At 45.1% G+C, this 25,753-nt stretch overlaps 1 protein-coding gene across 1 annotated transcript in view; it reads right to left on the bottom strand.

The window, feature by feature from the left end:
- Positions 1-371: 371 nt before the first annotated feature.
- OAF (out at first homolog) overlaps positions 372-25,753 on the bottom strand; it is a 33,762-nt gene continuing 8,380 nt past the window's right edge. The window contains exons 3-5 of the mRNA XM_069742077.1: positions 6,017-6,151; positions 3,961-4,141; positions 372-1,298 (exon numbers count right to left, since the gene is read on the bottom strand). Coding sequence (XP_069598178.1) covers positions 1,024-1,298; positions 3,961-4,141; positions 6,017-6,151 — 591 coding nt within the window. The 3' untranslated portion in view covers positions 372-1,023. The remainder of the gene's footprint in view (positions 1,299-3,960; positions 4,142-6,016; positions 6,152-25,753) is intronic.

Raw genomic sequence — 25,753 nt, 5'->3', positions numbered from 1 at the left:
CGTTAAGTTGTTCAGTGTGAAGTTACCTTTAAAGGTAGTATTAATTGGCAGCAAACGAGTTTCAGACAAGCGTCATTCGCAGTGACTGTCTGAAATGCGTTTGCTAGCCAATTATTGGCTCTGGATTTGCGACGTTTTAATTCATATTTGTAACAGTGTTTTTAATGAGGATTCGGATATTCGAACTCCCTTTTCTATCTTCTTGGACAAGTCTCCAAAACTTTGGCTCCTAACCTTCATCTAATCACTTGATAAAATAACGGCTCATAATAAATCACATACAATAATGTGAAACCCAATGCATTGCCCTTTTTAGTTATCGTGTCATGGACAATGCATTCGAGCAGATTACTTACAGAATAGGAAATAAATTGCAATTTTAAAAAATCATTTTATTTCTTATTACAAATGATAAATACTTTGTTCACAAGGTTTTCTTTTCTGGACTTGTGATGATGCAAAAAAACAAAACAAAACAAAAAAAAAAAAAGTATCTTCATACAAAAATATCAGAACTATATTAAAATACATTATATAGAATGAAGAAGGCACACGGAGAATCTGCAACATTTAACCCATTAACCCAGGACCAGTAAGAATTCATGTAAAAAATAAATGACCGGCCATTCTGATAAATGGGTGGGTTTAAATAATTCCCAGATGTTCACAGTTCCTTTAATACTGCTTTTCTCCATAATGTCCTAGTGGAGACCTACACTTGGTATAATTGTACTTCTTCTGGGGCTTAAGAAAAAAAAAATCATATTTGTGTTAAGGCACATAGGAGTGCTGAGAAGGTCCAGTCATTGTGCAATTAATATGGATACGTCTGTATCTTCTCAACAATAAGAGAAAAGCAAAATGTAAGGTAGATGTGCGGAGATCTACTTCTTAGAAGATCCTAAAACTTCACAGTATCAAAATGTCTTTAAGGCAAATGTACTAGCTGGATCTGAAGAAGTCGTGGTCCTATTTCATTTATGGGCACGCTGGTGTAGATAGAAGTCCTTGCAGCAGATGTGTCTAAGTCTCTTCATCCCACAGGCAAAGCTGCTTCTGGGGCACATAGAAGTGAAAGATGTAGCCTTTCTGGCAGCTACGAATGCCACACTTGTAAGACGTTGTCTTCCCGGATGAATCCCGAGTTTTGCAGTATTTTAGGCTACAGGGGATCCATTCCAGACTTAGCCGATATGAGCAGATGCAGGCTTTCCAGTCATGAGAGCAGATCTTGCAGGGGTGAAGAACGGGCAAAGAAGACGACTGAGGAAGGACCTCGAACATGGAGCCATCCACACCTTACAGGGGAGAAGGAGGCAAGGAGATGAACACATTTTTAGCTTCGCTTAATTCCTTCACACTACATAACACAGTCTATCTTAGATATGTTGAGGAGATTGAGGAGGAGAACATGCAGTTTTCTATTCTCTAGGGTTCTGCAAGGAACAAATTACTTGGCTGTCAGTGAACATATTGGTCATCTTAAAAGGTACCATAGATATTCAAAAAAACACATTTCAGGCTAATCTACTAGTTCAAGAGGACCTTCCACCAATTTTTCATGTTGAACTGAACACAAGTAATAGTGGCTGCAAAGTGGAATACATTTTTATTTATTTTGCCTCTCCATTGTGGAGCTACTAGCAGTCAAAGTATTTGGCACCTAATGAGAGGAGTCAAGTCTCATACCATTAACTAAAAATGGAACTAATATCACTTCAGAGCAGAAATCAAGTGCAAAGCCGGAGGATCTTAATTGGTATAATTGGAAATTTTTAACACACAAAAGTTGTAAAAGAGCTGAGCTCAGGGCGTACAACATATAATCACACAAATATGTACACAACAATATTGATGAGGTGCTCCATGCTACCCGTGCTCAGGAAGAAAGGTTCGATCTCACCTCAGTTCTCCCGGTATGCACGGTTCTCCGCTGGATCAAAAGGACGAAGCTATACAGACTAGAAAAATCCCTCCCAGGGATTGTTCGTAGGAGTACGGTTATATATTTTTAGGATATACACTTGGTACCACCCTTGTACAGCCTCTTTCATATGTTAGTGTCCGGTATGTGGTGACAGTTTTCACAAATACTGGAGACACTTACAGATGTAGACCCATTTAAAGGGACACTGTCACCTGGATTTGGAGGGAACAATCTTCAGCCATGGAGGCGGGGTTTTCGGGTGTTTGATTCACCCTTTCCTTACCCGCTGGCTGCATGCTGGCTCAAATATTGGATTGACGTTCATTCTCAGTCCTCCATAGTACACGTCTGCGCAAGGCAAGATTGCTTTGTGCAGGCATGTACTACGGAGGACAGAGAATGAACTTCAATCCAATATTGCAGCCAGCATGCAGCCAGCGGGTAAGGAAAGGGTGAATCAAAAACCCCAAAACCCCGCCTCCATGGCTGAAGATTGTTCCCTCCAAATCCAGGTGACAGTGTCCCTTTAAGTGAATGGGTATGTGAACATGTCAGTGTGTTTACGGACCGTGTGTCCGTAGGCAAAACACGCTGACATGTCAGATATTTACTGGCAGCACAGGCCGCAAAACGTCCTGCATAGACGTTAGGCGTTATGCCGCGGTGTAACGTAGTCCGTTAAACGCGGTCACATAACGCAATGTGACCCTAGCCTATGAGATGTAATGATACAGCACTGATCTCCTGGTCTAACCTCCTGCATGATAAGAACGTGTTGGGAGTAGAGCACTAACACCTTTCAGATAAGGTCCCTGTGTAGGTGGAGGGGCGGTGCAGCGGAGCTTAGCTGTGTCATATTACAAACTCTGTCAGCTTTATTCCTGTCATAGCACTGTCAGCTCTGCTGTAGTGCCCCTCCTCTCACACTGTCCAGTGATGTGTCAGTAATTAAACTAAATGTGTTATGTTCAACCTGTTCTCACTGTGCAGGGAGATCAGATTAGGTGAATACATCTCACACAGGAGTAGTCAAGAACAAGCAGATTACTCATGTGAGATGTAATGACAGCCCTGATCTCATTGCAGAGTTATTACAAGTTGCTTGAGCACAGCAGACACAATTGTGATTACATCTCACACTGGGAAATATGCATTAAGATATTGTAGGGGCGTGTTCTGTCTCAGGTGTATTGCTACCGGCTTATGATTGGGCAACATCATACAGGAAAAAGAAGTACACGCCTCCACTGAAAACTGTCTGGTAACACCTGCTTGGACTTAAACGTTAACTCATTAGGTGCCAGAAAAAAAACTGTTTTTCTTCCTCTTGGTTACAGACATAAACAAAACAAAAATAAAAAAAGGTTTTATTTTGCTTTGCAGTCACTATTATATTTTATGTTCAGTTTAACAAAAAAAAGTTAAAAAAATATTTTTTAACGTGTTAGCAACTTTAGGGGACAACATCCTTGTCATAAAAAATAAAGAAATCAGAAAACCACCCCTACTACAGACTTCAATAACCGCAAAGCTATATGACTGCTCTGAACAAGCTTAAAGCTTTCCTCATCTCCCAGGACACGATCCTTGGCACTAAATATATGCCTTATGGGCACTAAATATATGCCTTATGGAAGAGGCATAATATGATCAAGTGCACGAGATATGGAGGATATATTAAGTCTTGAGGTCAAATGAAAGACGATCCAATAATTTTGGACACACTAAAATGGAGTTATGGCATTCATTAAAGCTACACCTAAGGTAACTCCTCTTGTGTATCCCATAGGAATTAACATTCTCAGAGATAGTTTCTTTCCCACCCTTCCCTCTTGGCCTTCTTTAAATTTACACACCAGAAATAAGTGGAGTCCAGCCAATGAAGACTGTTATATAGCCAGAGTTTCTCCAGCATTATAGGAGGGAGAATCCAGTGGAGAATACATCTACTTCTTCAGTAAATCCACACTAAAAAACTTCTACCTGAAGATTTTCCGTTTCGGATACTAAGGCATGAGGCGGCCATGACTTACCTTTCTTTAGCCAAGCCCTCACATCTTCCTGCCGTGTATAGACCGCCTCTCTGGCCTCGGAGCAGATGTTGTGGATGTGGGAGCTCAGCTGGATTCCTTTCGTAAAGTTAACAGCTACGTCCATCTGCAAATTCTCAAATCCTCTCATGTCTTCTGCCTGACGCACGGTGTGTGGATTTTTCTACATAAAAGAAATAGGAGCGACGTTACGGTTTCAGACTTCAGATTTTGTTTCTTAGTTGCATATATAGTCGTGTGAAAAACTAAGTACACCCTCGTTGATATCTATGGTTTAATGTAGCCGGGCAAAAAAATATCTGGTCCCTAAATCTAAAGATTAGGTAAATACCTCCTCAGACAAACAGCAACACTTAAATATATGGCACTGGGTCATTTTTTGACAAAAACTAGGCCAGAACGAAGAAGTAGTGAAAAACTAAGTACCCCTTATTGTTACCATAAGTATTATGAGGGTAAGTAGTAGCCAGGTGCCGCTAGTAAAATGCCTTTCACTAATTGTTCATCAGCAAGCGTGACTGTCTCTATAAGGCCGGGGTCACACTTGCGAGTCTCTCACATCAATACCCGGCATTGCCGCCGACACTCGGGACCGGAGTGTGCGGTTGCATAGAAATACCTCAGCTCACTTCCCGTGCCGGCGCCGTTCCTCATGCCAGTGCTGCGCCCAATCACAGATGGCATTGCTATCCCGCCTCCTGACAAATCAAACATCAGGAGGACATCAAAGCATCCGCAGCCCCGACTTCCTGTTGATGCTCAATACATCCGAAGGCGTTGATAGTGAAGGTGGCGCCCATGGTGTGCAGGACTCGTGTGATGTAATAACCTCGCCTTAGCCCCAGGAGAGAGAGTGCCGACACCGATGAAATAGCATTGGCACCGAAGGAGGAGCATAGGTGCCTTTGTTAGGGCCAAACATGAGGAACGAGAAGGGGTTGTCCTAGTAAAGGACAACCTCTTTATACGAGAATCTGTCAGTAGGAGTAACCCTAAGCTGTCTGTATGGGCATGCAGGTTATAGGAAGCTGAGTAAAAGGACACAGATATCCGAAATCTGATGTCTTATTTCAGAGAAATCCTTAATATGCAAATGAGCTGTTTAGATCTATGGGCTGGACACAGATCTCAATGAGTACCTGCCTCCAGAAATTATTGTAAACAACAGAGGGCATTACCAGCGATTGAGGACAGGGATGCAGTAGTGATGTCCCATCTGTAACACGTGACAACTGCAGCCAATCACTCGCCTCAGCGGTGATGTTAGGGTAGATAGTATAATGGTGCTAAGGCCAGTGAATAATTGCAGTAGTCACATGTTGTGGACAGGAGGTGATGGCAGCAGACATATAAATACAGACCAGAGGGGGTAAAAAAAATGTAGGGGCTTAAACAATTAAGTTGTGTTTATTTTGATATTTTAAAATATTACCAGCGTCGGCCCTGATTTTATCCAATGCATGACAAAAAGAAAGGATTCGTCCTGGCACGACCATCCAGGTAAAATAGCAACATTTTATTGGAACACCTTAAAAAGAATAAAATAAACCTGACGAGTTTCCTATAACTAAGGGTGCTACTATGGCGCCAGCAACGCATCAGGTTTCTTTTATTCTCTTTAAACTGTCCCAATAATATATTTTACCTGGATGGTCGCGCCAGAGCGAATCCTTTTTTCCCACTATGGCTGTGGTCACCAGCAGGATCGGCCCCTCCAGTGACATTTCAACTTCAGTTCATCTCCGTACTACGTGGAAGCGCCCAGCCCTCTCCCTCTCCTCATTCTGTATTCTGTAGGCAGCCATTTTTACTCGTATGACACTTCAATTCTAAGTGCTGTACAAGTCACCCCCCCAAAAAAAAGGAAAATAGAAGTCAGAGTCCTGTAATACCCCGAGAGCCGGTCATTACTTTGCTTGTTACGCCCCAGAACAAGCGGTTAGAGAAGTCTGTAGGGACGGATAAGTAGACTGAGCAATCCGGTCTCCTCCAGCCGCGGCAGGTGGTGTCCTCACATCATCAGGGATGATATCCTTACCTGTCGCAGCTTGGCCATAGACTCGCTGGGGATGATTTCATTATTCTGCAGTTGAGTAATGAAACAAAGAGCTTGAAATTGACTTTGTCCTCGTTCCAGTTCCCCCAATATCAGGATCCGAAAAATCTTCACCTCCTGGAAAGACAATTAAATGATTGCCATGAGTCTTGTCTGGTTTTGAATTGTTCGGAGCATCTATCATTTATAATGCGTTTTGTTTTTTTAATTCAATACCCCATTTAATGATGAAAAGTGGCCACTTCTTGCTCAATTTTTTTTTCCTGCTGCTCCACTGAATATTCCATTTATTTGTTTAATTTAAATCCCCCATTCCGTTCCAGAGAATCAGGCCATTTTATTTAGTGCTGTTACTTTTTTCTTCTTCCTTAATTTTTTTTTAATTTTTTTTTTACAAGGCAGTGTGGCTCACAGCGTAATAATGCAGAGCAACCTAAAGACACGCCCCAGAGGTTCCTGCGAGCCACGCCCCAGAGGTTCCTGCGAGCCACGCCCCAGAGGTTCCTGCGAGCCACGCCCCTTTGTAGACTATGCAAAAATTAGCAGTAAATAAAAAGCCCATCTCTCTGAACTGGTATGAAAGATTTAAAGAAAAAAAAAAAAAAAAAAAGAATTAAACTCAGAAGAATAGCGGGAATAAAATATGAGTAAAAACTGGCCACTTATGACAAGTCTCCTTTTATAAACTAAAGATTGGTGGAGGGGGGGCGTGGCCTGAACGTTCATGTGAGCGGACGCGTGACAGAGCGCTCCCGCTGCCAAAGTTAATATTATCCTTATAAGCCGCAGCTGAGCGGCGATTCACAGCGCTTACCGGCTGCAGGAAAGTCCCGGGAGTGCGGCGGTGTATAGCGGCGGCCCCGAGGTCAATGAGTATGACCAGGAGGAGACAAAGAGACGCCGGAGCCGGCGAGGCAGGGACCGGCCAAGATGGCGCCGACGCCAGGGAGAAGGCGGAGAAGGACAACGCGGCATGCCAGAAGAGAATGGCGGCGGCGGCAAAGCTCCAGCAGTTTGCTAGAGTGGAAGCCGCAGGGAACACAGGAAAAGCAGAGGAGGACGCCGGAGCTGACACAGACACAGAAGGAGAGGAGGAAAGCCCAGCAGAGGAGCAGGAGGTACAACAGGGGAGCAGGGATGGTGACATGGCGGTGGTAGTAGGGGGACCTGAAGATAAGGAGTCAGGAGCAGAGCCCACCCTTAGAGATGTCTTTGCACTGGTATCATCCTGCAAACAATCCCTGACCCAGCAGATACAGGAGGTTAAAGGGGATACAGCCCAGATAAATGCAGCCCTGCAGAAGATTGACAAACGTGTGGGGGCTGTGGAGGAAAGGGTGAGCACGGCAGAAGACCATATAGTGCAGCTGCAGAAAGCGGAGAGGAAGTTTGCTCAAACAATATCGGAGCTAGCTGCAAAAAATGAGGATCTGGAGAATAGGTCCAGAAGAAATAACATTCGCATAGTGGGTGTCCCTGAAAAAACTGAGGGGAGGAATCCCACGGAGTATATTGAAAGCTGGCTCCTTGAGACTTTTGGTGATGCAGCACTGACAAAAGTATTTGCGGTAGAGAGAGCCCACAGGGTCCCACCGAAACCACCTGTCCCTGGAGCGAATCCCCGTACCATGCTTGCCAAAATCCTAAACTACAGAGACAGAGACATTATCCTGAGGAAGGCTAGAGACATGACGGATCTGACAATTGGAGGTCAAAGAGTTGCTATTTACCCTGACTATTCCGCCCTGGTACAGAAACAACGGATGATGTTCACGGGTATCAAGAGACGGCTGAGAGAACTGGGAGTGCAATACTCCATGATGTTTCCGGCACGACTGAGAGTGGTAGCGATGGATAAGATTCACTTTTTCCAGACGCCGGAGGACGCTACCCAGTGGATAGATCTTAACGCTAAAAAACTTAAAGGGAAAGGAGATTGAAAATGTGGGGCGGGTTGGTCGGGAGGTATCTTAATTCTTTCAAAAAGGGGAAAAAAAGAGATTGACTGACAGTACACTGGTAATTGAAATGTGAAGGTTGAAGGGTGGAGTTGGGTATTACTCAGGGAACGCACTGGGAGAGCTGGTGCGGCGGTGAAATATGAGGGAGGAAGGGTGTGCAGCGTACTAAAAAGTTTATTTAGTTTCTTGCAGTTGTAATATAATACAGGTTTAATTATACTGTTCTTCTAAGAATTGCGCCGAATTCTGTTATAAACGGTAGCGGGAGGCGGAAAGAGAAGGTTTAGCAAGAGTGTTTGCAACGGGTGATGGTGCCCCACTCTTGATAAGAGGCAGAATGTATAATATTGGGGGGTGTGGGGGAGGGGGGGGGGAGGGGTGAGGGTGGGGAGGGAAGTTAGACAGCTCAGAACCGGGAGTATTGACATAACTAAGGATGATGAGTCACATAATAGGGGACCGCTTTAAGATATTGAGCTGGAATGTGAGAGGCCTGGCGGATAAGTCTAGGAGAGCTGCGAGCTTGCAGTATGCGAAGGATCAACGGGCTTCTATGATATGCTTGCTAGAGACGCACTTGATACAGGAGAAAGTGGACGTACTAAATAGACGTTGGATACAGAAAGGGTATCACTCTACCTTCTCGACGTACTCAAGAGGGGTGTCAGTATTGGTGCCGGTGGGAGTGCAGTATGAAGAGGTGAAAGTATGCGTGGATGCTGAGGGTCAGTATGTGGTGATACAATGTATATTGTATGGAGTGAGATTGTGTGTTGCGGCAATGTATATTCCACCTCCATATTCAAGTAAGAAGATCAGGGAGGTATTGGAGAGGGTGGAACGATGGGAACCACTGCCACTCTTAATTATTGGGGATTTGAACAATATATGCGATGACTTTTGGGATAAAAATAAGAACGCCCAGAATAGGTCGGAGGGGCACACTACAACATTTGGAACCTATGTGCGTGAATTAGGCATGATTGATCTATGGAGAGTCAGACATGTTGGGGAGAGAGGATACTCGTGCTATTCGCCGGCTCATGCTACGCTATCCAGAATTGATATGGCACTGGGTAACCGCCTGTTGGACACAATGGTGGGGGAGGTGCGTTATCTGCCGAGGGCCCTTTCGGATCATAGTCCAATTGAGGTGGAGGTTAGGTTGTTGGGGACACGGACCGCAAGTGGGAGAGAATGGAAGATCCATCCTAACTGGTTACAGAGTATTGACTTGGACGGTATAGGGAAGGAGGTGACGGAATTTTTTGCGTTAAATGATGGGAGTACTGATGCTCTGACTGTTTGGGATGCAATGAAAGCGTACCTGAGAGGGCTACTTTTTAGAGACATTAGTAGGTGTAAGAGGAGGACAAGGGAAGCGGAGAGAGTGGCATTGGAAGAGTTGAAAGCCGCGGAGGACGAGATGGTGGTACTGGGGACCTCCGAGGCAGAGAAAAGGTTGAGAACAGCGCAAAATTGTATGGAAAAGATTCTGCTGGGAAAAGCTGAAAGGAAGCGGGAGTTTCAGAGGGTGGCTTATTTTCAGGAGGGAGAAACAGTGGGACACATGCTATCGGTGGTAGCCGCGGCTCAGCGTAGTACCTCATATGTACACTCGTTGGTTTCGGATGGGGGGAGCAGGGTATCTGAAACACCTGATATTATAAAGGTCTTTGCGGACTTTTACGCGGACTTATATTCCTCCAGGGTCAATGAGTCAGCCGGAGATACGGAGACTTTCCTTGAGAGTCTGGGTCTTCCGAAATTGAGTGAGGAGGATAGGGTGAGCCTCGATGCCCCTATCACCGAGGAGGAACTGAGTCGGGCGCTGAAGTCTATGGCCAATGGGAAGGCACCTGGGGTTGATGGGTTACCAGCCGAAATCTATAAAAGTTTGGAGGAAGTGCTGATTCCCAGATTAAAGTTAGTACTGGAGGAGGCTGGATGTAAAGGGTATCTCCCAGCATCTATGAGGGAGGCTATTATAGTGGTTATTCCGAAGGAGGATAAGGATCTGGGGAAGCCTGAGTCATATCGGCCAATCTCTCTGTTAACCATCGATGTCAAGCTCTTGGCCAAGGTGTTAGCTACCCGTCTGTCTAGTGTCATTACTAACCTTGTGCATCCGGATCAGTCTGGTTTTATGCCTGACAGATCTACAGCGGTTAATCTGCGGAGGCTGCATATGAACCTGCAGCTGAAGTCTGACAATTGTGGCCGAAGGGTTATTGCATCCTTGGACGCCCATAAGGCGTTTGACAGTGTGGAGTGGGGATATCTCTGGCGGGTGTTGAAATGTATGGGTATTGGCCCGCAATTTGTGGCGTGGACTCAACTGTTATATTCACTACCAACAGCTAGAATTAGAGTGAATGGGGAGCTTTCTCAGCCTATAAAGCTGGCCAGAGGTACGAGGCAGGGTTGCCCACTGTCGCCCCTTCTGTTTGCCTTAGCTGTGGAGCCATTGGCCGCCAAGATCCGACAGTCGGATGAAGTCCCTGGGTTCAGTTATGGGAGTGTTGAGGAGAAGATTGCGTTATATGCAGACGACATCCTACTGTTCCTAGCGGACCCGGATGAAGCCTTGAATGGGGCTATCGAGATCGTTGGGAAATTTGGAGACTTATCGGGATTGAGGATAAACTGGGATAAATCAGTCCTCTTTGAGGTGGATGGGGTGGAGGAGAGCAGAAGTGAGCCATTGGGAGAGGGGCGGCTTAGGGTGGTATCCCTTTTCAGATACCTGGGAATATGGATCTCGATGCCAGTTACAGAGTTTCTGTATAGGAATTTGACACCTCTCGTGGGCGCCCTTAAAGCAAAAGTGGATGCATGGAATAAATTGCACTTATCGGTGGTGGGGAGGGTTAATCTAATTAAAATGGTTCTGATGCCCAAATTACTCTACGTCCTACATAACGCGCCAGTTTGGATTCCACGTGGGAAATTCCGGCAGATTAATGCTCTATTTAGAAGTCTGATATGGGGGAGGCGGTACCCACGTATTCGCCTGGAGACGCTTCAGCGACCCAAGGAAGATGGAGGATTGGCTTTACCCAATCCTGAGTTATACTTTCTTGCAGCCCAGAGCCAGCATTTGAAGGGCTGGGCGCGGGAGGCGTCTGCCAGTGCGGTGCAGCACTTGATGGAGAGGGTGACAGACCGACGACCGGTAGCGCAGTGTCTGGAGGATGGTTCCTTGGGAGTATTGGGGAAATTATACCCAACTATGTTTTTGATATATAAATTATGGACCAGACTGCGACAGATTCGGGGGGTTACGGGGCTGACTAAATTTACACCGATATGGTTTAATAATAATTTGGTTGAGTTTGCGGCCCTTGGAGTGCTGACGGAGTGGAGGGCCAAAGGAATCCACTTGGTGGCTCAGATAGTTCAACAACGAGGATTAAAGTCCTTTTCGCAGCTGCAAGGGGAGTTTGGACTGAGACCGACTGGGGAGTATCAATATGCTCAGATGAAACATGCTTTTAAAGCTCAAAACAGGGGCGGTGGTGTTGAGATCCAAGAGGACATAGTTCTGGAATATGTGTGTGGGGAAGGGTCCACAAGGGGAGTCATTACCACCCTTTATAAGGACCTTCTACATGCATATTTGTTAGACTTCCCTTTAAAAGCGAGAGCGAAATGGGAAAGAGATTTAGGCCCAATGGAGGATGAAACCTGGGAATCGGTGTTGGAGTCGGTTCCACGAGTGTCGCTGAGCGAGCCGTATAGACTATCGCAGCTGTACATCTTGCACAGAGTCTATAAATCACCGGAAGTGTTGTGCAGAGCGGGGTTGCGTGCTGACTCTGAATGCCCGAGATGTAAGACTGGGAATGCAGGAATATACCACATGATGTGGACATGTCCAAGACTGGTTGCTTTCTGGTTGGTGGTAATGAGCCGTGTGGAAGGGGCGTATAAATGCAGAGTGCCGAGAGATCCGATAGTGTGTATACTAGGATATGTAGAGGAAATTAGAGTGGATAACATCTGGAAGATAGCAATAGCTAGGCTATTATACATGGCAAGGAAGGTAATAGCAAGGAACTGGATCAAGGAGGAACCGCCTACGAGGGGTGAATTCCTGAATTATGTTAAACATGGTCTCAATCTGGAAAAGGGGGTCTATAAAAGACGTGGGAAAATAGAAACGTTTGACAAAATGTGGTCTCCGTGGCTCGAGCTGGGATGAATAGTTATGGGAAATGGGAGAGTGAGAGCCTCTGAAAGGAAGAGAGTGCCAAAGGAACAAGCGAACATAAGTGAGTCAAATGGCTCAAGGAACCATCAATACTGGTAACAAAAGTATAACTGGGAAGGAGCTGTCAGGGGAGGGGGAGGTTTGGGTATGGTTGGGATTGTTGGGGGTTTGGAAAATGTTAAAATTTTTGTAAAATACTGGACAGTGCATAAATTGTATTGTGCATGTTTGCTTTCAATAAAAAACTATTTAAACAAAAAAAAAAAAAGATTGGTGGAGGGAATTCAAGTTCTGAGACCCTGACCCATAGCTCAAATAACTACAGAAAGTGCAGATGTGCCAAGCTCCTACCTGGGCGAGTGAACAGAGCTATATGTCTACGTGTCTGTACACCGCTCTTTGTAGGTCCTCATTTAGAGGCTTTGTTGTGTTGGTTTACAAAGTCTTCTAAGTGGTTGGTTGGGGGGTCTCAAGGCCTGGACATGAACAGCATGTTAAAGGAAAATAATATATATATAAAAAAAAGAAGGTGTCACAAACTATATTATTTTTCCCATAAGGGATGGGGGCAGTGTTCTGGATCACTGCGTTGAGAAACACGTGATGGTGCCTCCGCGGTGTTGGATGTTTTGATCTACCCGAGGTCATTCATCCTTGTTTATAGTCCTTTTACTAGGCACTGCTCCTAATAGCCAGTTTCCAACTCCACACTGATGAGGGGCAAATACCCCGAAACAGCTGTCTGTGGATGGATACCATGTTTTGGCATAGGTGGTGTTCCTTTCGTGGTTGCTCCTTCCCGGTGAAAGACCTGGCTATTTATTGCTTGCGTTGAGAAACACATGATGGTGTCTCCGCGGCTTTTCTACATGCATATAAATTGTCAAGTACCGGTAAATTTTGTTTCTAAAAAAAAGGAGAACCAATCCTTCCCAGGACTGATTCGCAGCACGCGTCTGACCACTAAGCTGAGGTTGAACCATTAGCTTCCTGCTTTGTGGAGTTTCTAAATTGATGGAAATCTCGTGCAGATGATTTATAAGGGCAGGCCTGTCTTGTAGGAAAGCTGCTGAGATTTCCAGCAGTATAATATGATATAACGTGCTGAATTAGGCTCTACCCATGTCATGGGTCTGGTGTATTTGGCTAAAAGAGCATGAAAACATAAAATGTAACACTGAGGCTGCTTTCACACATCAGGTTTTTTCTTTCAGGCACAATCCGGATCAGTTTTTTTTCCCCATACAGTTGTATTCGCGCCGGATTGTGCCTGAAGGACATGCGTTTCATTCGTTTTGTGCCGGATCCGTCCCTTCAGGCTTTTTTGCCGGACACAAAAAACGTCTCCTGCAACGTTTTTTGTGTCCGGCAAAAAAGCCTGAAGGGACGGATCCGGCAATAAACGCATGTAACGGATGTGTGAATGAACGTATCCGGCGACTGAATCCGTTTTTTATACATTGAGCATGCCCAGAAGCTTTGTTTTTGTTTCTGGCATGGGATCTCTCTCTCACCCATGCGCAGTACAGAGAGCCGGATCCAGCTAAAAAACGGATCCAGTGCATCAGTTTTTCACAATTTACACCGGATCCATTTTTTTGCAAATTTGACGGATTTAGCCTGAAACCAAAAACCGGATGTGTGAAAGCAGCCTAAGCCTATATATGCAAATACATGTATGTGAATCTGGAACAGGTGGCAGATACTCCTGTGGGTTTTATCCAAGAAAATTTTTTTTTTTTTTAAAATGTCCCATACTCAAATTTCTTTGTGCAAAAAGCAGAAAACTCTGTGGGCAGAGCGACAGAACATGCGTCTGTGCCAGTACTCCGCTCATTAGAGGGATGTGTACATGGTTATACGCTCCGAACACGGCGTCATACTACTGTATGCAAGAAAAGGTCTAAACTCCTCAGCGGATTAAGATCTTTACGCCATCAGAATTGCAAAAATAAATATATTTATTTTAACCAAACCTGTTTAAAAATGGTATTTCCTCTAATCGTCTGATTTTCCCATAAAATTTGATGCTAAATGCGTCCCAGTTATTAAAAATCTGAACTTAGTTGGGGTCCTCATTAACTATAAGAAATGAGAGAAGCAATCTGAGGTGAACTGAATTCACCTTGAATTTCCCCACTTCCTGAAATTCCTACTTTACATATTCGGTACAATTTTGCTGCAGGTTGTACATATATTTGTGATATACTCGACAATATCAGGACACTGAACTCGGGGAAAATAAAATAAATCACACCGGGGAGATGTGAGGAATTTATCTAAATCTACATCTAGGCGTAAAATGAAAAGCCAGAAACGTGTCACTTTCCCTTCAATATCTGGTTACAGAACTATAGCCCCAGGAATCCTCCCGTCCAGCCTCCGGTCGCCCATGTCCTCGGATCACGCTATTCTCCTCTTAACGAAATCTGGCAGAAAAAGCCAAAATTCCCCCTCTGACCCCGGTGTAGGAGTAGTGGAACCCCGGCCAAGAGGAAGGCGTTCCATACTCCAATGATGACATTACCATGTTCTTACATTAGCGAGACTCATTCCTGACAGGACTGAAAAACCTGCTAAAAGCGCAGAACGGAGGAAGCAAGAGACAAACGCAATGTGGGAGGAGGACGATAAGAAAGCAGAGCGACCAGCAGGACACACAGACGGAGGAGGAGGAGGAGAAGCCACGCCAGCTTTCTACACAAAGTTCACACCGAGTCACAAGACTAAGGGAGAGTTCCTGCCACATCAGACACAGTGAAAACCAACGCAAAGTATCCACCTACTGTACCACGAAAGAAAGGCTGAAGACACAACAAAGAAAAACTCTGGGGAACGTCAGCGTAGAATGAGGAAAAATCTCAGTAATTTTCTACAGCTCCTCCAGAGTCAAAACGATACGCATATCTGCTGAAATCAGATTTCACATAGATTCCTGCCCACAATTAGCAGCACCCAGCATGGTGACCGGATAAGATTCCAGTGGGCTTTACGGAAAATCCACAGACAGGTACAGTTAGGCTACTTTCACACTAGCGTCGTGCACTGCACGTCACTATGCGTCATTTTGTAGAAAAAAACATGCATCTTGCAAAAGTGCTTGCAGGATGCGTTTTTTCTCCATTGACTTCCATTAGCGTCGCATTGCCACACGTCGCAACTGTCGTGCGACAGTTGTGCTGTGTTGTGGCGGACCGTCGGCTGCAAAAAACGTTACATGTAACGTTTTTTGCTGCCGACGGTCCGCCATTTCCGACCGCGCATGCGTGGCCGGAACTCTGCCCCCACCTCCCCGCACCTCACAATGGGGCAGCGGATGCGCTGGAAAAATGCATCCGCTGCCCCCGTTGTGCAGCGCATTCACTGCTAGCGTCGGTACGTAGGCCCGACGCACTGCGATGGGCCGAGTACCACGCTAGTGTGAAAGTAGCCTAACTGACGCGTTTCGGATCAGTTAGGATCCTTAATCATAGCATTCGCTGTAATTTGGGATCCTAGCTGATCCAAAACCTGTCAGTTACTGTACCGGTCTGTGTAGTCTATGGATATTCAGTAAAGGTCATTGCAGTTTCGTTGGATTGGCGATGCTGGGTGTTTCTTATTTCCTGTTGCTACACATTGCCTATGTTATTGGTGCACCTGGTGGCAAGTGATCTGGACTTTCTACCAGCTTTACCCCCATCAACATGACCCATCGATCCAAGGTCGCTTAAGGATCTTTTTACACAGATTGATGGACATGGTATGGAGACGAGTGATCGCCATTCCTAAGACATCAATCACCTCTAGGATAGGAGATAACTTACTGATCGCCCAGGGTCCAATAGCGGAATTATCTAGAGACTGGGGAAGGGGGGATCTGAACTATCCAGAGATTGGGGATCTGCCCCACCATGAATGCAGTGGAGGGGCACATTCTCGGCATTCGCTAGTCATTGTTATTGTGGCTGCGGGAGAAAGCAGAGTATAGCGTTTGGCTTTGTGACACTGACCATGAATGGAGCAAAGATCGAGCTACATTCTACAGGGGGCTGCAGACAGGGCTGTGACATCAGGAACCCAAACCTCCGACTCCTCAATCTCCCTGACTCCAGACTCCTCAACCCCGGCTGCAGAATCTCTTTCTTTGGGGTTCCAGACCCATAATATCAGGATTGCTGGGAGTCCGAGTTCAGACCCACCCGCCATCAGCAATTTATCCATTGCATAACTTGATTTTTTTTAACTACATGTTTTTTGATACTTGTATAGTTTGTAGATTGTCAGCAGCACATTCCCTGATGCTGCCGAGAACATGGATTTTGTAGGCTGTGTAAGAGTGGATGCTTTGTTCATTCACGGATCGCTGCCATCTTGACACAGGCTATTGGGAATAAGTGGTCTTGTCGGCCTGTAAGACATTGCTTGCCAACCTATGGCTAACAGAAGTCCACAGGCACGTTACATGTACATGGAGAGAATATTTCTCTTGTATGAATATACAGCAATTCTTCTAAACTAGGACTGTGATATCTACAACATCCAGCCTGGGTTCTGAAGAGAAGCTGAAATTGCAGCCTTCTATGTTATTCTCCGATGACTCCCACAGATAAAGGAAATGAAGAGAACATTTTTAGAACTTAAGTGTATAACCCTCAGGATTGTAGGAGCTACTGGGAGGTTTTAGAGGCTTTGGAATAAATCATTTTCTTGACCACAGAAGCAACCTACAAACTCGGGCGATGACGGCCGATCACGGCCCAGTGTGAACCTGACATCAAATGATAAAATGCTCTTTAGCTATTGATAAAAAAAAATATATGTCTTATTGACAGCACATGTCCTTGTGTAATTAGGCCTGAGTGATTATGGTTGCATGAAAAACAGAACCACAACAAGCTCCAATCCACGTCCTATATTGCCAATTGCGGCTCATTATGTGGCTGATCTGTGTACGTGGACTACTTGGCACCAGTGGTAAATGTCTAGGTGCGTTGCTACCAGTTATCTGCCAGGATCGGTCTACCCACACAGATTTGTGACCAAACTAATCTTAAGGCCCCGTGTACAACAGATGCCGGCCAAACCTGACAAGTTCTGACGACCAATTTATGTGTCTGGAGGTCTCACGACTCTCCCCGACAGAGGATTTCAGGTGGGAGAGGGATCAGGTAGGTGGATATGATCCCCTGATCATTTTGTTTTCAGTGGCGTTAGGCTAGCTTCACATTGCGTTAGTGCAATCCGTTTAGCGCATGCGCTAACGGAATGCGCTAACGCAATGTACTAAAAGGGATTGCGTTTAGCGATCCCGCTAGCGCAGATGCCCGATCTGCGCTAGCAAGAACGGACCCAAAAACGCTACAAGCAGCGTTCGAGGTCCGTCAGAAAATAACGGGACATCGCTAACGCATGCCAAAAATGGCATACGTTAGCGATGCGTTAGATACATTGCGGTCAATGGGTGCGCTAACGGATCTGTTACATTGCGTTAGTGGCGCTATGTAACGGATTCCGTTAGCGGATTGCCACTAACGCAATGTGAACCCAGCCTTACAGGGTTATTCTCCTCATCACAGATGGATATAGTTGTACAGTATCTGTAAGTACAAACACTTTTTGCAATTTACAGCTTGTTAAAATTTTCAGCCACTCTTAAGATGTCAACGCTTTTCTTTTGTTTACAGCTCATTGTCGAAGAGACCGACCACCGCTTCTATCCAGCTTGTGGCCAGCTTCAAAACAGTGCTTACAAGTTCAATAGAAAAAAAAAAAAAAAAAAATAGTAAGCACTGAGCATGTTTTACTGTCTAGCAGCAGTGGTCAGTCTCCAAGGCAATGAGCTGTAAACCAAAAGTGTTAATATCTCAAGAACAGCTGAAATTTTTATTAAGCAGTAAATTGTAAAATTGATTGTGTATACAAGCCCTATCCAATAATGCCCATTTAGAAGGTACCGTAATTCCCCTTTTAGCCACTGTCACAAGTGTCTGGCAGCAGCTTTCTCTACTCTGGCCATTGAGAAGGTCAGAAAATGAAGTTTACAGTAATGATGTTCTCTGTATTTGTTGGTTTATCAAGCGTGAATGTACACAATACATACAAATGACGTCCAACTACAGGCAACGGCAAGAAACATCAAAGAGGCAGGATAAAGGGTAAGCATGTACAGATCTGTATCTTTCCTGCAGTCCAATGTCCCTGTATATTCCTATTCTTATTACCCGCTGGTGCGCAGGTCATCAGACATGCTGAATATACTATGTGAGCGTGCGTGCTTCATCCATTGATAGTGGTGGAGGAACACGTTCAAAGTGCTGCGGCCAACACCCCGGATCTGCCGCATGGTAAGCCTTAATAATATAAATCCTCGTTACACAATGCAGAATATGTGATGTGTGACCACCATCTACAGAAAGACCAAGGTGTAAGCTGCTACAAGACACACGACATACAAAGCAGTGAAAAGTCTCTGCTAATGAGGTGCATCGTCCGGATCATCCCCAATTAAATCGCTTTGATGGATGGATGGATGATCAATCTATTTGGCAATTTCCTTCCAAGCAGAGTCACAAGTGCTGCAAATAGCAAAAGTATAGCAAAAGTCAGATAGAAAAGTGTCAGCCAGTCTACTAAACACTAGAATGCTAAAAAATGATAAAGAATTTGACTCCTCATATAATTAAACCTGTCCCAGATGATCCACCATGATCCCTGCCCCTCGCAATCCTGTATGCGGCTGCAGCAGGAGCCTCCCCCCTTCTGGTTAAGCCTGCCCCCTGCCCCCCTGGCTGGAAGCGGTCCCTCAGTAGCTCCTCAGGCCAACATTAGGTTAATCTCATGAGGATGAATACAACAATTTGGAGAGCAATGACATCTTTATGGGCTATAGAGGGTTGTATGAAAGCGACGGGTTCTCTGTATGCAGATCTACAGCCCCCAGCAATGGTACCACGTCTGGTCTGCTGGAGGCTTCACATGCCTTTCGAGATGGCAGGGATTGATCATCTTAGGCGACGTTGCTTGAACTCCGGCTTTTTCTTGTCTGGGGTGACAGATCATTGCGGAGATAATAGAAATTCTTGTACCCTTAGTTAATAGTTTTGTTAACGATGATGAACGGTTTCAGTATAAAGGCTCTTCCTTTGTGAAGCATCAATTTTGGCTTACAATCCCAGGACAAGAGCTTGGGCAATCCTAGGATCATAGTCAAAATTTTCATACAGAATTGTTATTGACAGACATTTGGTGCCCGTCAGGTCTGACTCCACACGGGACCCAGTGTTGTCACATATATTTATTTATTGGTCTTTAGTCTTAGATTGTCTAGTCGAGAGCGCGAGAGTGAGAGATATATGTGTCTCAGATCAGCCATTTCCCCCTTATCCTCCAGCAAGCTGTGAGACAACTGGCTGCAGCAGGAGCCTCTCCCTTTCTTCGGTCATCTCTGGTGTGGGTGACCAAGCGTACCTGTCATGCGATTCATAATGCCCAAACCGTAGGCAGCATAAATCACAGCCTGGCTGCACAATTGCGGCCAGGTATATAATTATTCTCAGAAATGCTATGGAGTTTCATAGGAAATTTACTTTCAAAAGATCCAGCCGAGGGCCATAACCGGAGACCAGACTAATCCGGCTGGGTCCTTGGCCGGCTCTTCAGAGCACCGCAGCAGGTGGTTAACAGACAGGTCTTTGCCTATGTACAGACCAGGGAGAGACCCGTCACTCACTAATCTGGTTTCCCGCTATAGTCCAGATGTTGAAAGTGTAATTTCTCTTAAATACTAGAACATTTCAGAGAATCCTATTCCTGGTTGCAATCATGCAGCCAGTATATCATTTACACCGCCATGGTTAGGACTCCTTTAAAACTTGCCCCATGTTTAGGTTTAACCCCTCAGCAGGTACCAAGCCCAATATGGATCAACAGGAGATGAAGCCATGTTCTCCTCAGGATTTCCACAAAGCTGGATTGAGAACATGCAGTGGGCAATTTTACAGTTGATTTTCTTTTATTATTTGAGGGGGTCTGTCAGGACAAAATGACTGTTGAAACCAAGTATGAGCGCGCAGTACACACTTGGCAGATGCACACGTTGCAGGGTCACACCGGTCAGCGCACCATCCCGCTATACTTGTTTTCTATATTGACAGCTCAGGTTTTCTGAAGCCAAAGAAGTACGGAGGTGGGAGGAAAACAAGTACGGTAAATGTGGAGGGGTCCTGAACGGTTTGCCCACACCAAAGGTGCACAGAGCGCATGCGCTGGTTTGAGCAGTCATTTTGGGCTGACAGTCATATTACTAGGTTCACAGTTTATATAAATCACATTGGGTTTGTCCATTCCCTCTTCTGTAAAGCACAAACCACAAAGATCTGGTCGAGTGAGTAAGTTTCCTGAGAAACGTACAATGGACAAGACTTCTGGGAAACAGATGAGGGAGAAAACGCTGTGACATAAGTGATAAACCGTGTGAGCTGGAAACGATGTACAACATCAGATCTTACCTCAGGTGTCTCCAGACGGAAAAAGTATGGAAACTGGAGAGCACGATAATCGGAAGCCCCACATTAATCATCCTCCATAGCCTCTGACAGGCACAATACTACTTCACCAAGGTCTGAATCCAGCTGATCTAAAACTTTCCACAATTCTCCTCCGATCTCCAGGGACGTCTTTACCCAAACAGCTGATGCAGCTTTCCTAATGCTCCACAGACCTGGAATATTGCCCGCGATCAAATGGAAACTTGGTCAAAACGGAAAACTCGCCACTGATGTTATCCAGACACAAAATATGTCACAGATGGGTAAAGCAGACAGTTTCGGGTCCAGGGAGAAAATTGTTCATATATTGGAGAAGCATCTGCAGCTTAATATTCCCATCTCCAAGATCCTATCCGAATATGTAGTAGGTGTAATAAGAATATTCACAAATACCTGCAATTAGAAATGTAGTACAGTTCTCCTGATTAGCTATGTCACGGTGCAGGGTATTACAGTAGCTTAGGTATCCATGGTTACAACCACTCACATAGTGAGTTATCCATCAGTGTACGTAACCATGGATACTTGCGCTACTGCAATGCCCTGCACAGAAGAACTACAATACATTTCTAATTGGAGGCATTTGCTAATATTAATTATTATACATACTACATATTGGGACAGGATCCTGGAGACGGGAATACCCCTTTAATGTCCCTTTCTCATTACAAAGTGGCTCAGATCATTGAATAATCTGTACATTTAACAAAGGCCATCTTGAAGCTACAATGTCCGACAGCTGTAAGGAACAACCAATTGCCAGATCTATAAACTATGGAAGCCGCCTTCTCTGCAGACATTTTTTGATGCCCTTGGGGTATCTAATGTTTGAAGAGGGCCCCTTACAGGACATGTTAATTAAAACCAAGTTCCTCCTCCAATTCTCGATTTTGGAACAGTTTTTCTTTTTCTTCTGTGCCCCTCTTTTCCAAAGTTATGCCCCCCGATAATAAAGGTGAAAATGTTCCCGTTCAGCCAACTGGGCGTATACCCAGAACTTTTCATGGCGGCTTGCTTTTTCTGTTCCGATGTCGGCCAATCAAAACAAGGCTCTGCCAATAGGGAGGTTCTGCGGTATACGCCCAGTTGGCTGAAGGGGGAAATTACCGTAGCACTTTTATTAGAAAGGGGCATAACTTTAGAACCGATAAGCCCAGAAGAAAAAGAAAAACTGTTCCAGAATCAGTGGAGCGGCCTCAATAGAATGAGGTGCTATAAATCCAGTGAAAGGTATTATTTAAAAAGGGGGCAACTCTAAGCACCTAGGTCATCAGAGGAATCAACGGTGGTGGTGCTGGAATAAAGGCGATTTATGGCTTTAATGGTCATCCACAACTCACTTTATACAATACAAACCTCACAGCTCCAGATTCATAGACCGCAATACATCTCAACAACTTCCATCACTGCGGAGAATACCGATAAAGCAAACACACAACCCTCCAACGCCCGCAGCTACATAATGGTCGGCGCGCTTTGATCACTCAGCATTCTAACTTCTTATAAAAACACCACCATCCCACCCTGCTCCACGCAGCGCTCCTTCCAGAGCTGTTTGCCTTACTGGTCTGTGGAACCCACGTAGCCCCAAGGCAGGAATTGCTTCTCAAAACATACATGTATTATAGCTGGAAGGTTCCCATGATCCATCTTCCCACACATTCCAGACAATCTAGGAACGCTGCAGGGTTACTGACCTTGGCCATCGGATCCCTCCCGGAAGGCAGAACGACCAGAAAGATACATTTATATTGGATTAAAGTGGATCCGGCACCAGATTTCACATTAGTCATCTCTCACACCGGATGAGCCTGGTGTATTTACTCTGAAAGTCTACGTCAGCATGGCTGTATAACCCTGATTGTAAGCATTTTATCAGTTCAGTTATAAGAGCTGACAGCTCCATGTGTATTCAGTCTCTGCCCACCCAGAATGACAGCTGCAGCTTGTCCTGAGCAGGGCGAGATTCAACAGCAACAGGGAGGAGGAACACTGAGGAGCCATCAGTCAGCTTAGGTGGGCAGACATGGAGTTAAACTTTTCAGAGTATTAGAGAGCAATTCTGACATGGATTTTCAAAGCAAGTACACCAGCCAAATAGGTCCATCTCTAAAGCCTAAATCCCAAGTTGCAGATGCATTGAGAAAGCTGGCGACAGATCTTTTTTAGGGAGCTGTTCACACTTCTTATTATACTTTTATATTAAATATGAGTTTCCCCAAATGTATACCCACCTATATGGCCCCCCCATGGGGCAAACATCAGCCATTGACCACTACCGTAAAACATATCTAAAATAAAATATATACTGACACTATGTACACCAAAAGGACACACCAAGCACATTAGGGCACATGGAAAAGTTGGGCACATGCACCTGGAAGCTTTCCCAGGACCCAAAGTGTGAGCGGGGTCAAGATGGACAGTGATTAAGATCCCCAACACAGGGAGGACACGTGTAACACCGAACATGTGAACAGATACAACAAGGAATATAGAGCATTGTGCTGTAGGATCAGCCGAGACCCCGACATATGAGGTAAGAGCTCAGGACAGTTCACCCGAGGACAGAAAGGCCTGGGGCCACCAGCTGCTCATCCAGCCCTGGAATATGATGGCAGGTCCCAGGGAAGGAGGAGAGCGGGAACCCAACCCAATGCCAGATGGGACAACTCAAACCGGAACCGGGAAAAAGTGCCCAAAGTCATCCACACAGGGCGTCTGACGGTGGTCATCAAGACGTCAGCAGTGCGAAACTGGGGCGTCAGAGCAGGTAGACCGCCAATACAGATCTGAGAAGATGAGACGGACAGGAGGCGGCGAGGGCGGAGGAGCGCGGAGGGCGAAGACACACTACTAAGGCTACTTTCACACTAGCATTAACTGCAATCTGTCACAATGTCGTTTTGCAGAAAAAACGCATCCTGCAAAAGTGCTTGCAGGATGCGTTTTTTCCCCATAGACTTGTATTGACGACGCATTGCGACGGATTGCCACATGTCGCATCCGTCGTGCATCGGATGCGTCGTGCTTTGGCGGACCGTCGGGAGCAAAAAACGCTACATGTAACGTTTTTTGCTCCTGACGGACCGCTTTTTCCGACCGCGCATGCGCGGCCGGAACTCCGCCCCCACCTCACAATGGGGCAGCGGATGCGCCGGAGAAATGCATCCGCTGCCTCCGTTGTGCAGTGCGTTAAACGCTAGCATCGGAATCTCTGCCCGACGCATTGCGACGGGGAGATTCCGACGCTAGTGTAAAAGTAGCCTAAGAAATACACAATATGTACAGCTCTGCATAGGAGCTGCAGACACAAAACGGTACGTTGCTTTTCATGACCATCTAGTAAGTTGCCCAACTTGCCATTTTAGACACATAAAGACAATAAAAAGTGATTACATGGTGGTTTACAAACCACATTATTTACGAACAGTCAAGCTTAGAAACTGTATCGGCATATGTGATGGGAGAATAGAAGTCTGATAAGTAGATTATGTTAATAACATGAGCATTGCAGGTCGCCATCCTCATGAAGACATTGATCAAATTAATTAAGGTAAATCTGTCACCATGTTACCAAAGCCGCATAATGTAGGGGCAGAGACCCTGATTCCAGCAGTGTCACTTGATAAAATCACACGTTTATCTGATACAGATCTCGTAGTCCTCTATTGCGGAGCTCTGTGTAACCCCACCCTCACTACTGATTGGCCACTTTCTGTATACACTGTGCAGAGGCAGAAAGCGGGGGGTAGAGTTATACAGAGCTCATGAATATGGAGGACGACATGGCAGCAGGATTACTAGTCCTCTAGTGATACTCTTAGCAGGAGGTTACCAGACCTACAGCCTAGTAAGTAACACATTGCTGAAATCAGGGTCTCTGCCCCTCCATCATGCTGCTCTCACATTGGCTATGAGCACACAGAATTTTTTTCGAGAAGTGTTGGCAAAAAAAACTTCATGTGCACATAGCCATTAGGTGGCAAAAAAGAAGAAAAATTCCCTTAAATCACTACTACATATTTTCAGTTAGGGGCTTTAGAATAGAGTGCCGCCCCAGAGGGAGGAGGTTCTCTGCGTCGGCCCACACTGCGAATGCATTAAAGCAATACTCAAAAATACGGTAAATGCACCCCCTCCTCAACAACAAAAGACATAAAAAGGGTAACGAAGCGTTACAGTGAATTTCAGGCACCTCAAAAATAGTATTCAAAAATACAAAACAGCAAAGTTGATGAAAAAATTATAATTAAAAAAAACCGAAACATTCCGGCTATAAGAATGTGACATTAAAGAGAAAAAAATATGCCTAGTCATTAAGGCTCCAGATCGACTGGTTATTAACGAGTTAAAGATACAGCAGTGACCTCTGCACTGTGGTTATTGCACATGGTGGTTGAAGCCATGGAGATGTCGGATGGTTTTATTGTGCCTACATTAGACGTCACTGACTGTTTCCACTTTGTAAAGCCGTAAAATAATAAAAACCAGAAGGCGACACTTCAATAATACAGGGACATTGACACGGAGCCTTGCCCATTCTGTCGGAATCCCAGAAAAATGTGATTTAGACGGATCATCATATAACACCATGTGACAAATGGGAGTCCACTATATATAATACACCTATAAAGAACCGAGAACTTTTGGCCATGACCAAGTGTAGTATTAAATATACAAAAAGGGCAATATAAAAAATAGTATTTATTGGAAAAAGATTTTTGTGTCTGGAAAAAAAAAAAAAAAAAAAAAAGTGACTATTCTGAACACAAAAGTTCATGAAAAAATACAATTACATGCAAGTGCGGGGAAGTGGAATCGGTCAGGAATAGGCTACCTAAAATATTAGCCGAGCATCGAGTTTGTAGGACATTGTTTACTTCCACACTTGCTCAATTTCACTCCTTGGTGGGCCACAGGTATTGCTCAATTTCACACCTTGGTCGGCCACAGGTATTGCTCAATTTCACACCTTGGTCGGCCACAGGTATTTTTTATTTTCATTCTTTGGTCG

The sequence above is a fragment of the Ranitomeya imitator genome, chromosome 10 (genome assembly GCF_032444005.1).
Source record: "Ranitomeya imitator isolate aRanImi1 chromosome 10, aRanImi1.pri, whole genome shotgun sequence".
NCBI classification, from domain to species: Eukaryota; Metazoa; Chordata; class Amphibia; order Anura; family Dendrobatidae; genus Ranitomeya; species Ranitomeya imitator.
The sequence above is the reverse complement of the archived record's forward strand: the minus strand, read 5'-3'. Positions and strand labels throughout refer to the sequence as shown.